Source organism: Acipenser ruthenus, chromosome 14, assembly GCF_902713425.1.
Source record: "Acipenser ruthenus chromosome 14, fAciRut3.2 maternal haplotype, whole genome shotgun sequence".
NCBI lineage: Eukaryota > Metazoa > Chordata > Actinopteri > Acipenseriformes > Acipenseridae > Acipenser > Acipenser ruthenus.
In genome coordinates, this window is record NC_081202.1 from 26,010,576 (window position 1) to 26,024,303 (window position 13,728).

The following is a 13,728-nucleotide window of genomic DNA, read 5'->3' on the forward strand; positions in this document are numbered from 1 at the left end:
GACTGATCATGTACAATATATATATATATATATATATATATATATATATATATATATATATATATATCTATATCTATATCTATATCTATATATATTAGCTCAAAGAGCCAGCTGCCCAACGTTTCGATATGTTGTACATATCTTTCTCAAGGGAGCCTGTGTTTGAATCACAACATTGGAGGTATTTATAGGTTTTTGACGGCATGACAACTATTTGTTATTGTTTATATTCAAATCCATGATTTATTCTTACATGATGTAATGGTGTTCTATATATTGTGACATCATTTTTACTTCTATCTTTGAATCTGTATTAATTCTAATTAACACTACTTTATATAAACTTATATTTTTATTATATCATGCAATGCTGGCTCTGAGGATCAGTCTAGATTTGGCCTCCCCAGCACATCAGCATGCACAACTTTTGAATGAATTTTGTTTATTTATTTAAATGTTATATATTTATTGAAGTTAATTAGTTCATTCTTTTCTGTTGAGTCCCACTGGCATAATCGTGTTCAGTCTATTTATCCATTTACTTTCTTTTATGCTTCTATATGTCGCATTGTCTAATTTGAGCTGTTCTAATACTACAAACTTTACATCATTTATGTCATGTCCCTGACTGGTGAAGTGCTGTACTTTTGGTTCATTCATTTTTTTATTTCTAATTAATGAAAGGTGGTTCTGAATTCTTTTATATAAAGTAGTTCCAGTCTCTCCAACATATTTGATTTCATCACATTTTTCACAGGCTATTCCATAAACAACATTGCTATTTTTACAGTAGGTATTAGTTTTTAGTGGATATGTGGTGTTCTTATGTTTAATTATATTTTTACGTTTGTCTATGTATTTACACACTTTACATCTACTAGTGCATATGTTCGTAGAACCTATATATAATATTATTTAGAAAGAAATCAGTCTGAGAACCCTAACGGGACTCAAACAACTACAATAACACTAAAATTAACATATTTGTCAACTACTACTCGGATGGCCTGATATCTTCTGAGAAAAAGGGCATGTTTCAGTTAATTTCTTGTACTGTATGTACTGAAAATGATGTGAAACGTTACTCATTCCTGAGTGAATCTATTTTGGTGCACATGTCACATTTCTGAAATGACCCAGGGCTTTATTCAGTAATAGAAAAACCTGAGAGAATGCTCAAAAAATGATAATTTGCTTTCACTGTCACCAGATCAGACTCACTCAGATCAATTATTGTATGAAAAGAATAATTCAATTGTAAAATTACCCAGTCCTCTCAGATAAGTGCTTCGCTTCTTACTGTATTTTCTCTAAAAACAGCATGGCAACATCCTGATAGATCACCTTCAGTAGTGAATACCAACAAACAAACAAACAAACAAATTAAAACAGCACTGGAAAGCATTTCATACCTTTCACATGATGGAGAGATACAGTTAGAAATGATGGGTGGCAAGAATGGTCTAAAACAAGGACTGTGGTTACAACAAAGGTTGAAAGAATGCACAGCATCTTCTACTGACTCAATAAACCACAAGATCTAATGCACTAGACTCCATAGAGTACTGCAACTCCTGGCAGAGGCAACACTTTCTATACAAGACCTGCTGCATGACTCTGTAGTGATGTCGTTGTTTTCCAACCCCCTGGAACCTTTCAGCGAACCCCGAGGGGTCACGACCCCCAGTTTCATACCCAAGGGTCTAACCATTAGAAATGTTTTGACTAAGGTCCCCAACAGCTTTTTTACCAAAGTCTTTCACCACATAACCTGGCATGGGTTGTATGTCTGACCCTCCCTGTAATTAAACAATTAGGCTGATGTGGGAAAGCATTATAGGATTTTCTTACAAGGATTCCCTCAATTTGTCTACACCTTTTCTTAGATGATTGAACTAACTTCTAGTTTGAAAGCCTTCTTTTTGTTACAAATGATTGCCAAATCAGTCTGAGAACTGGTTATGGAAGACCAACTAAGGACAAAATATGTGGAAGATGACATTTATAAGAGAATTCACCATCCAGTAGAATTAGAACCTACCACCATCTGCCACCTTAATAGAAAATGATTTGATTGCCTTCCCTTTTTGTAAGAAAAAAACAATCATTTTTAATAAATCACAGTACTTTACTGCATCCCACTATAGATAACACCCATCAACCCTTACACTGAACCACATGGTTTGTGCTCCAGTACAAATCACAATCTCAGCACTAGCAGTGGGTCACAGCGGGCAACCTCCAATCAGATCTAATCAGGGATGAGAAATGGAGAGCCATGTCAAGGATGGGATTGACTGGAGGTCCCAAATCCATGTTATTGGCAGCTCCAATATACAGTACTGCAGTGTTACTTTATTGTGGCTCTCTTTGGAACTGTTTATTTTTTGTTTAAGAACCAATTTTATAAACAAGATACATTTTCTTTATTCTGAAATCTAGTTGATTTTGAAGTATGTTTCTATGTGAGGATGCTTTTATTAAAAATCTGGTCTATCTGATCTACCGTTATATAATAATATCTGACAGGTATGTTATCATGAGAAAACAGCTCCCTGGTCTAAGAATGCTTTGGAACTTAAAGTGTGGGGTCATAGTTTTTACTTTTAACATTTGTTTGCTACACAGTGGAAACCAGTACTGACATGCAAAATAAGAAACATGCAAGAGCATTGCATGCAGCCGGTCTTTCAATGTGTCACAAGTGGGTGGGAACTTAGACAAGGAAGCAATTTGTTGCAGCTGTTCTATGGTTTAATATTTTTAATTTGATTTGTAATTAAATACCCTTTAAAAAAAACTTCCATGGAAAATACTACTTGCAGTGCCAAGATATAATTGTATGACATGTAGGCTGTATGTCATTGTATTAAAAGTAGTAGTAGAAAAAAAAGCATACAAACTGTAATGTGAAATTCACCCATACAAGCAACTGTCCCCACACTACAGTATGTACACGATAGACGTGAAGACAAGAAGTTATGAAATACAAGTTTTATGAAGAAAAAATGCCACCTTCACTACATTTCAGCAATGATGGAATTTTGACACCTGGAATAGATTCCTCAAAAAAACTTAAAAAAAACCTCAGATGGCAACTCCTTTGTTGTTGTTGTTCAATATTTTAAAATCCTTCATACCACTGAAACAGATGCTTCCATTAGGTGGCAATGAACTGCCCCTGTAATCGCTTCTTTGTAGCTTTGAAACATCCTTTAATTAAAGAATGTACCTTGAAAGCCCTCCATTGCCCTGAAGCAGGCATCCTTCTATTATGGAGATTCCTTTTTTTCCAGTCCCTTCCCCCACCCCAAGCCTGAACTCCAGTCCTTAACACCGCATTTTCTTTTGCAGAGCTGTCAAATGTGAGAACAGCCTTTGGTTTTCCCATCATCCCTTCAGCAAGATGTAACTTTACACTAAAAGCCTGACGCCCCCCCCCCCCCCCCCCCCCCCCCCAAACCCAACAGACTGACATCCCTCCCTCCCAAAAAAAAAAACACTAGATTGCTATTGTTATCAAAACGACATATACAGCTTCAACTTTTGTACTGAATGAGTTTGCCTGCTTTTAAGACATACTGCAAGAGGCTACTGCTTCCTAAACACAAATATAATTGCTTTCTAGGCTGATATAACATCTGTTTTAAATTACCTGTACATTGAATCAGTCTAGCATTTCTATTAAGCGTGGTAGTACGGCCCCAATGCATTAACTAAACTAAGCCCATCATACATAACCTCAATGGACTAATAAGCTAAATACTTGTTTTTCAGCACAATAACCAAGGAGACAATTAAACCACAAGTTGTGCAATATACTACTGTTGCCGTCTTAATAGTTAATGTGAAAATACATAACACAGTAACTCAATTCTTTAATACAATTTTGTGGGACCATTTTTTAGATAACACACAAATAAACAGTTCTCTGTGCATTTGCAATGTGCATGGGGAATTCTTAACAAAAGCCAAAGAATGGAAAGGTTGTTGTTTTTTTTTTTAAATGGTCATACATTTCAGTCAGGCTACTTCAGTCAAGTACTGTACTAGCTAGTAAACTACTAGTGTAGTGTTTACATACCTCAGCAAGCTCGGAAGCGGTATAGATCCAGATGCGGTGCCCAATAATCCTTTTTTACCACTCAGTAATTTTTCCACCAGAATCACATTCCCAGTACGAGACGCTTCTAAGAGTTCCTGTTCCTTTCCCATTTTGACGAAGTAACCCGCGGAGAGGGGAATAGAACGCCGAAAAAATATCCAACAAGAACCAGTTGAAGGGATCCCTCAATGCCTGATAATATCGCAGATCATTCTATTTGTTTTGCATGTTGCAAAGAAATTATTGGACACTGCTGCCGCTAGTACTAGCACTTTATGCTCGGACTCAACACACGCACGGTTCTTCAACAAATCCTGCTCGTCCACTGGAGCGGAATGATGGAATGGTAGAAATACCAAATATTTAGCACGATGCCGACTGAGTGTGCTAGCGCTAGCAGTCGCTGGGCCGGTTGCCTGGAAACACTGTGCTCTATTGGACTGTCACACATTCACACTCACACACACACACACATACTCACCCCTTTCTCTTTCTCTCTTTCTCTCTCTCTCTCGCACACACACATTCACTCTCACTCAGCGTGCCTCCGTGTTCCTTGCCTCACTATTCGATTAAAAAGCTCAGAGAGAACACAGTACTAGTGCCACGCAAAGTCGTTTCTGCTGCTCTTCTGAGAGAAAGATAGCACCGTACGCAGGGCGTGGATAAAATGAACAGCTCTCATCAGCAAAAGCGAAGCCTATTGTTGCTGCGGTATGCTGATGTTGAATTAAGCTTACAGTATTTTTTAGTTTTGTTTATTGCATAGAAATAGTACTTAATAAAATTAAAATTTTATATATATATATATATATATATATATATATATATATATATATATATATATATATATATATATATATATATATATAATGTTTTAAGATAAACCAATACATATATTTATTAATTTATACGCTTTTGTTCTTCAGTTTTCTCATTTCGTAGCCTATATTTAGGTGAGGTTTGAAAACAGAAATCATTATAGTTAGGTATGGACAACTCCTGTTAAATTAAATGTTTAACTAAAAGGATTAACGTATTCATTTCCGAACAGCGAACCGGTATTGTTTTAGTGAGCCAGTGTTCCAGGATTGAACCTTGTTCTCCAGGGATGGAACGACTCATACTCCAGCTTTTACTGTGGGCTTAATTATCCAGCTAGCCAGCTATCCAGTTTTTCCTCGCCGCGTTGCCTCGTGGCGTTAATAACTGAAATTTTACTAGTCTCGTACATAATTGGCTTCTTTCTAAAGTACACACGTTACCACATTCTTGATATCATCATCATCATATGTTGTTGTTGTTATTCTTAATGCTGTATTAACCTTGCAATAATATATATTTCCCTGTGCCACTTGAGGTTTTCCTGTAGGTCATGACAAATGTCTAAGTTTCTTAGCCGGGGCCAAAATTGCCTAATTTCTCCATATATATTGTGTAGCACTAGTTGTGAGAGCTGGGAGTGCTGGATTTCAATATACCGGTTAAAGAAGATAAAAACAGTACATTTAAACATGGGTTCTTTTACTCTTGTTGTAGGTTGTCATCAGAAGTTTGCTGCAGGGTTTTAGCCTGCTTTATTTTCTTCTGTCAAATACAGCACAACTTACAAAAAACATTTTTCCAGTCAAATCAGGCTGTGACACATTTTCTGGCATATTGTCTGTCCAGAACCAAGTAAGGTGGACAATGAAATGTCATTATTCAGAAAAGTCTCCTTCATCAAAACCACACGTTTTGTACAGATTAATGAGGGCGTGCATTCCTGAGGTTTTGAGATCAGTGTACGCAGTATCATATACACAGATGGCTCCTTATGCAGGGGAACACTGGAGGTATAGGAAACGGATGCTTAGGTTGAGGGGTTAGGTCAACAACACATAGTGTCTGGGGACTTTGCAAAACTGACAACTAACATGGAGATGGCGGTATATTTACTTAATAAATCCACAAGTATAGATTTGTATATCTATTTAAGGTAAAATGTATTTGTCTCTGTAATTTCCATAACATGATTGTTTATCCCCAAGGATTGTTAAGAGTCTATGTTGGCATGTGCATTTGGACTTTGAGTATTAGGTACTATTTTAAACTGCTGCTGTACTTTTGTGCTACTTGTTTCATTTGCATTATGAGCATTAATAAAAATTGCCTAAAACGTTTGTCTTACCTAATGTACCAGAACAAGTGCTGTCTTAATGTTCAGAACAGTACACTGGAAATACATGGAGAATATTAAGCTACAGTCTACTGCTTGCTCTTTTTAAACTCAAACACCAAATTAATTTCACTACCCCATTACTCAGTGTGTCAGTAGCGTGGTGGGTTAGTGAAATATACTCTGGTAGCACCACCCCCATTGATTAGTAACCCTAACACAAGTCAAAACAAATATAAATCAATCAATATGCTTTATAAATGACTGTAGTACAGTATACAGGAGTCAGAGGTTCATACTATAAAGCATATCAGCAAATCAAGATTGTCTTTTTCGCTTCTATACAAGTCTAAATTTATTCACAAGACCAAAATATTTGTCATATAAAATCAAGCAGTAGCCTCTTGATTCAATGTAAGAGGCTATTATCTATAAACACTCCTAATACAGAAACACTTGAGTGCTAGGCTAGATTTTAGCTGCAGATGATTTAGTTCGAGCTCTTCCCTCACAGGTTAATACTTGGGAATGGTTTGTAAACTGTGCTTTAGGAGAAAAAGTGAGCAAGGCAATATTCACAGAGCAGTTACCACCTAAATTTGAACCTTCTTTTTGTAAAAAAAAAAGAAAAATAAATTGCTGACGTTAAAGAAACAACCAAGGTGTATGTAGCAGCTGTTAAATGAAAACCATGGGACGCCAGTATAATCAGTTATGTGTCTTCAGTGCATTAACAGTTCTGATGGTGTGGTGACATTTAAACTCAAGCACCCCCTGGTGCACAAATATAGGATGTTTCAAGCCAGAATAAATTACTGCAAATTCTATTCTGCCGCTAAACCAAATGCACACACGTATATGTATGTATACAACCTCTAGATTCAACAGTAGCAGAAAGGTCAAGTCTTTACTGTGTATGTCAGTGCACCAGGTACAGCCACAGGTTTTGTGGTCTGTTACCATTCACCATTGTTTCTTGCAAACTATGCAAGCTTGATAGCCAACTTTGTTTAACACAAGTTTATGCTCCAAGTTTGACGAGTCTTGTTGATGCCAGCAATGTCACCAAGTCCCTGTTTGCAGTCTTTAAAAGCACCATATGCTGAGCAATTGCATGTTCCCTATTGGGAGTAATGTGAAAGGCTTTGCAGTTTTTGGAAAGTCTGTACGACTCAGGTTTCCAGGTCTCTATTGTAAAATATATTTTAATCTCAATGGGATTTCCTGGAAAAATAAAGGTTCACAACTAAATACAGCAAAGATTACAACATTCCCACGTGAACAGAACTGGCCAGATTTGATCAGAATGTCAGATAATGTTAGAGAGAGCAAGAAAGTTCTTAAATATAATACCACGTCATTTATATAAGGTATTGTACAACTTTGCAGTAGGTTAAAGTTTTAGATCTAGTCCAAACAGATGACAAACTCAGTACCACTAAAAAGTGAAAAGTGCACCTCTTAAAGAGTTAAGGTATTTTATTTAACAGTATTTAAACAGCTTTAATAGACATGTATTGTATGTCATTAAAGATTACCTACCTTTGTAATGGGGAAAAAAGCCATTCATGGGTTTAGAGAAGGAGGTTCAATTTCCAAACCTTACATTTGACATGCAATCAATTATGAAAAACAGTTAATTGATTATGCTTATAATTCTTTAAAATATGTAACTAAATAACTAATAATGCTTAATAAATGTGTAGCATATTTACATATTCAAATACAGAATATACTTTATATGAAACACCAATTTGTAACAATCAGATAACACTTATATTTTAGTTGTTAAAGGTTCCTTGTTTGTATTGTGTAACATTTGAGTCGACCTCCGTGTTTACGCATGTCATATAATTCCTGCCTTCACATTTCTATTTTACCAAGAGATAGCTGGATTCAGTCTGAAATAGCATAAGTGTCTTTACTTAAACATGTTTATGATCAGGATATGTCAAATACCATCTAAACAACACCCTGTAGCTTCACAGTGCCTCAGTTTATTTCTTTTATATATATATATATATATATATATATATATATATATATATATATATATATATATATAAAAGACACAAACACACACAGTTGTAGTCAAAAGTTTACATAAACAAATTCTCAAAAACAAATTATAGGAAAAATCTTTTGTAGCAAAAGATTTGCTTTTGTGGATGAGGAAAAAAAGTTACAAAAAATAGATGTCTACAATTATTTATTTATTAATTATTTACAGAATTTTTTTTGCAAAACTCCAAAAATGCTAATTCAAAAGTATTCATCCCCCGACAAGGAAAATTAAAATCTAGTTTAGATATCTTTATCAATAATAACCTCTTTTAAACTATTAGGATTTTTGTCAATTAGCTTTTGGCATGATTCTTTAGTGATTTTTGATCATTCTTCAACGCAAAATTGTTCTAGTTCATTCAAATTCCGAGGACTTCTCTTGTGCATAGCCTTCAACTCATACCATAGATTCTCAATCGGATTTAGACTTTGACTAGGCCATTCCAGAACCCTGATTTTATTCTTCTTTAACCATTCTGAAGTAGATTTTGATGTGTGCTTTGGATCGTTGTCGTGTTGGAACATCCAGTTGCACTTTAAACCAAGTTTTGTAGTGGAGGGTTTCAGATAATTGACCAATATCTTTTGGTATGCTATGGAATACATTTTACCATGTATTGAAACTAAATTTCCTGCCCCATAGAAGGATATTAACACCTCCATGCGTGACAGCAGGTATGGTGTTCTTTTCTTTGTATGCCGCACCAGACTTTGTCCAAATGTAACTACTATCAGCATGACCAAATAGCTCGATTTTTGTTTCATCACTCCACAAAACCTTTGACCAGCTCATATCCATCATTCAAATGCTGTTTTGAAAACTTTAAGCAATTGTCCTTGTGACGTTTTCCTAAGAAATGTCCTGCGACCATTGAAACCTTCACCATGCAATACTCGCCTTATGGTTGAAATGGAAACCCCAGTCAATCTGGGATTGTTATTAACCTTCCTCACAATTCTTCTACTTGTTCTTAGTGAAATAACCTTCTTTCTTCCAGACCGAGGCAGCATTGTGACAGTACCATGAGTCTTGTACTTGATAATAGAAACAATATTTGAAATTGGCATATTCAAATGCTTCCTTCTCCAGCTGTATGACAATAAATCATTTTCTGCCTAAGGTCTTCAGATAGCTCTTTACTTTTTCCCCATATTGACTTATTGGTAATGACAGCAATCATCCTATGCCTAACCCTTTTATACACTCTAAGAATGTTCACCTACAATCCAGCTTTTTCTAGACTTTTCTAGAACTAGGTTCTGCATTAGGATATTGAAATTTCTAGCACCAAGTAGACAATACTATTATAGCATCAAAGGGTATGAATACTTCTGAATTTGCATTTTTGGAGTTTTGCAAAAAAAATTGCTGAAATAAATAAATGTATTTTTTGTAACTTTTTTTCCCCAACTGCCAAAAACAAACATATTGGTATGTTTTTTTTTTAAATATATTTTATTTATTTTAGAAAGGGAAACATTTATACCTGAAGATTGTGTGGTTCAACATAGTAGTGTGTAAGCCTGTTTATGTATGTATGAGAAGCCTGTTGTAAATGAAGCAAAAGTATCTTATGTATGCAGTTCAAATCAATTTTGTTAAAAACCCTGTATAGACCAGGAAGAACATTATTCTCCACTAGTAATTAACATATCTGTTATAGTTGGACAATGGCAGTGAATTTAACACCAGTGAGCCCATATGTATACAGCAAACATTTACACACCATGCAATATAACACATGCAATCACCAGTCACCTGTTTCAAAAGTAACAAAAAGTAGAAGTAAAACTTAACAAAAAAGAAAAAAAAAAGGCAAATCATGCAAACATACATTACAGATAGGATTTAGTTTGGATTATCAATGTAGCAGTAAATGTGAGGATTCCTGTTCACACCTTTATTTACACTTATATAATTAAAACTGTCTCTTTTAGCAAACCACTTTTTACACTTATAAAAATATGAAATGCTCTGTGTGTTAGTCTGAATCAGTTTTAAGTAATAAAAATGTAAGTAATGAAATGTTGGTTACAAACTAAAAGATTTATGCAGTATTATCATTCTGCATAATAGCAAACGCAACACACACACACAAAATCAACAGCATAGCACATCATTCTTGCAAACTAATCTCACTTTGATATTCTTACGTTTTTAAAAATGACAATTAAGAGCAAATTACTTTTTTTTTTTTTTTTTTTTTTTTTTTTTTAGAATTACAGATGCATGATTTTGTTTTTTATTACAGTGCAAACTGTCATTTGAAAGACATTCTCTGGACACTACAAATAATTGTATTTTACATTCTAATGATCATACATATCCTTTGCAGGAAACGGTCTTAATAAAGTACTTCATCTATTTAAGATCCCAATGCGACATTCACACTTATCCACAGATTATTTTGAAAATGATCATAATTAGCAGACAACTAACTTTCATTATACCAAACTGTTAATCCTTAATTGCTTCAGATTAAACCAGGAACAGCAATTAGAACATCCACAAAACACAATTCTGTAAATGTATCTGTCCCTGTTTGCATATTAAAATCACACCACTTTGTTCAATGCTCATCATAGCAGGTTTTACTACCATGATAAGTCACCACTAACTAGCAAATAAAATATACTTTTGTTCATCATTCCCTTCTTGGTCCTGGAAACTGTTGGCTTTTGTAATTAGCTACTGCTAGACATCCTTTTGATTTGATGAAGTAAGCTGTCTTTCTCCATGTGAGCTTCAGCAAGTGCCAACTTGGCTTTTGACAGTTCCTGCTTCAAACACTCATTTTCTGCAAGGAGCTGAAATAATGGCATTTATATTAATTAAAAAGTATTAGTTGTACTTAAAACAGAAGTATAAAAAAAACCCAAAACAACAAACACCACCACCACATAAGCACTCGTGGTACATTTACTGTACATATACATTTCCACGTATTGTTTGGTCAAATTAGTCAAAGTAAATGTACCACAAATGCTTATAGCTTCTACTACATTGCAGTAGAAGCTAAATGCTACTATGGATGTGCAGAAAATTAAATGCTACTAAGGATGTGCAGAAAATGAATGATCACACGATTCATCGGTTGGCATTGTTGCATGCAAAATACCATTAAAAGTCAAATATTATATATTAAAATAAATGGTACATATAGAATATTCAGGACTACACACAAAGCTTTCTCACCTGTTTTTTTTGCAAGTCAGCCAAGCTTTTAGTGCTTGCTTGTTCTTTTGGTGACTGAACAGGAGGGCAAGGCCTTTCTGGTAATGTCTGTGTGGCTTGGGACACAATGCTCACTTTCCTCTGTTTCTCAGGAGCATTGCTAATCTCACTTTGAGACCTGACTTCCATTTTCTTTTTTGGACTGGAAGTTTCATCAACTGTATTAAAAAGAAAAAAAAAAAAAAATTATATTATATATATATATATATATATATATATATATATATATATATATATATATATATATATTTTTTTTTTTTTACACACACACATATATATATATATATATATATATATATATATATATATATATATATATATATATATATATATATATATATATATATACACTTTATATATATAATAGTCTGCTGAAAAAAAATGAACCTCAACATACAGTACTGTACATTCTGTTTTAGGCTTTAGAAGAGAAATGTTCATTGATGCCTTAGAACAGTGGTTTTCAACCGATTCATTGCAATGCTATCTTCAATGCCGTGTATAATTGAAGATGTTATACCACATCCCCAGTGGTTCCACCAGATTGGATATACAATGTCCACAAAGCTTTGATCTGGATTAAGGCCAGAGGAACATCATCTCCCAAGCTCTGTGTGAGATTTAATTAAAAATACATACCACCAAAAGAGAAGGATCCATCATCGTTCCTCTGTACTAAAAGGTTCTCGATGTGCAATGCCATTGGTGCTGGCTGGGTACCTGATGGGTTTACACGACTGTCATCCTTTGAAGAAAGAGGGGGGGGGGGGATGCTTACACTTATTTAGACCCAAGCTTCAAATGAAAACAGACACATTATATATATATACACAGTGCCTTGCAAAAGTCTTCAGACCCCTGACCAATTCTCTCATATTACTGAATTACAAATGGTACATTGAAATTTCGTTCTGTTTGATATTTTATTTTAAAACACTGAAACTCAAAATCAATTATTGTAAGGTGACATTGGTTTTATGTTGGGAAATATTTTTAAGAAAAATAAAAAACTGAAATATCTTGCTTGCATAAGTATTCAACCCCCACACATTAATATTTGGTAGAGCCACCTTTCGCTGCAATAACAGCTTTAAGTCTTTTGGGGTAAGTATGTACCAGCTTTGCACACAGTGTCAGAGTGATTTTGGCCCATTATTCTTGGCAGATTTGCTCCAGGTTGTTCAGGTTGGTTGGACGACGCTTGTGGACCGCAATTTTCAAATAGTGCCACAGATTCTCAATGGGATTGAGATCAGGACTTTGACTGGGCCACTGTAGGACATTCACCTTTTTGTTCTTGAGCCACTCCAATGTTGCTTTGGCCTTGTGCTTGGGATCATTGTCCTGCAGAAAGGTGAATTTCCTCCCAAGCTTCAGTTTTTTAGCGGACTGAGGCAGGTTCTCTTGCAGTATTTCCCTGTATTTTGCTCCATCCATTCTTCCTTCAATTTTAACAAGATGCCCAGTCCCTGCTGATGAGAAGCATCCCCACAGCATGATGCTGCCACCACCATACTTTACTGTAGGGATGGTGTGTCTTGAGGCATGGGCAGTGTTAGGTTTGCGCCACACATAGCGCTTTGAGTTTTGGCCAAAAAGCTCTATCTTGGTCTCATCTGACCACAAAACCTTTTCCCACATCGCAGCTGGGTCACTCTCATGCTTTCTGGCAAACTCCAGACGTGCTTTCAGATGGTACTTTTTGAGTAACGGCTTCTTTCTTGCCACCCTTCCATACAGGCCAGTGTTATGCAGAGCTCTTGATATGGTTGACTGGTGCACCATTACTCCACTCCCAGCCACTGAACTCTGTAGCTCCTTCAAAGTGATTGTTGGCCTCTCTGTGGCTTCTCTCACAAGTCTCCTTCTTCTTTGAGCGCTGAGTTTTGAGGGACGGCCTTTTCTTGGCAGTGCCTGGGTGGTGTGATGCAGCTTCCACTTCCTGATTATTGATCCAACTGTGCTCACTGGGATATCCAAACACTTGGATATTATTTTGTACTCTTTCCCTAATCTATGCATTTGTATTACTTTATCTCTAACTTCTGTAGAATGCTCTTTGGTCTTCATTTTCCTTCAGATTCATAGCCTGACCAATGATCCTTCAACAGTGGGGTTTTTATCCAGAAAATGTGACAGCAACTTTAATGGTTCACAGGTGGAGGC

At 35.5% G+C, this 13,728-nt stretch overlaps 2 protein-coding genes and 1 long non-coding RNA gene across 12 annotated transcripts in view; 1 reads left to right on the forward strand and 2 right to left on the reverse strand.

Moving 5' to 3' along the window:
* The window catches only part of LOC117419806 (ankyrin repeat and sterile alpha motif domain-containing protein 1B-like), a 260,532-nt gene extending 255,763 nt beyond the window's left edge, over positions 1–4,769 (reverse strand). For 3 of the 10 annotated variants that reach the window (XM_058986231.1, XM_058986226.1, XM_058986225.1), the window contains exon 1: positions 4,085–4,769. In XM_058986231.1, the coding sequence (XP_058842214.1) occupies positions 4,085–4,215 (131 nt within the window). In that variant the 5' untranslated portion in view covers positions 4,216–4,769. The remainder of the gene's footprint in view (positions 1–4,084) is intronic. The other 7 variants (XM_058986230.1, XM_034032967.3, XM_058986229.1 and 4 more) reach the window with 4 other exon arrangements.
* Positions 1–13,728, forward strand: part of LOC131697440 (uncharacterized) — a 30,243-nt gene that overhangs the window by 9,763 nt on the left and 6,752 nt on the right. The gene's annotated exons all lie outside the window — the stretch shown is intronic.
* The window catches only part of LOC117419925 (bridge-like lipid transfer protein family member 3B), a 43,746-nt gene continuing 40,231 nt past the window's right edge, over positions 10,214–13,728 (reverse strand). The window contains exons 19-21 of the mRNA XM_034926441.2: positions 12,202–12,307; positions 11,524–11,720; positions 10,214–11,135 (exon numbers count right to left, since the gene is read on the reverse strand). Coding sequence (XP_034782332.2) covers positions 11,013–11,135; positions 11,524–11,720; positions 12,202–12,307 — 426 coding nt within the window. The 3' untranslated portion in view covers positions 10,214–11,012. The remainder of the gene's footprint in view (positions 11,136–11,523; positions 11,721–12,201; positions 12,308–13,728) is intronic.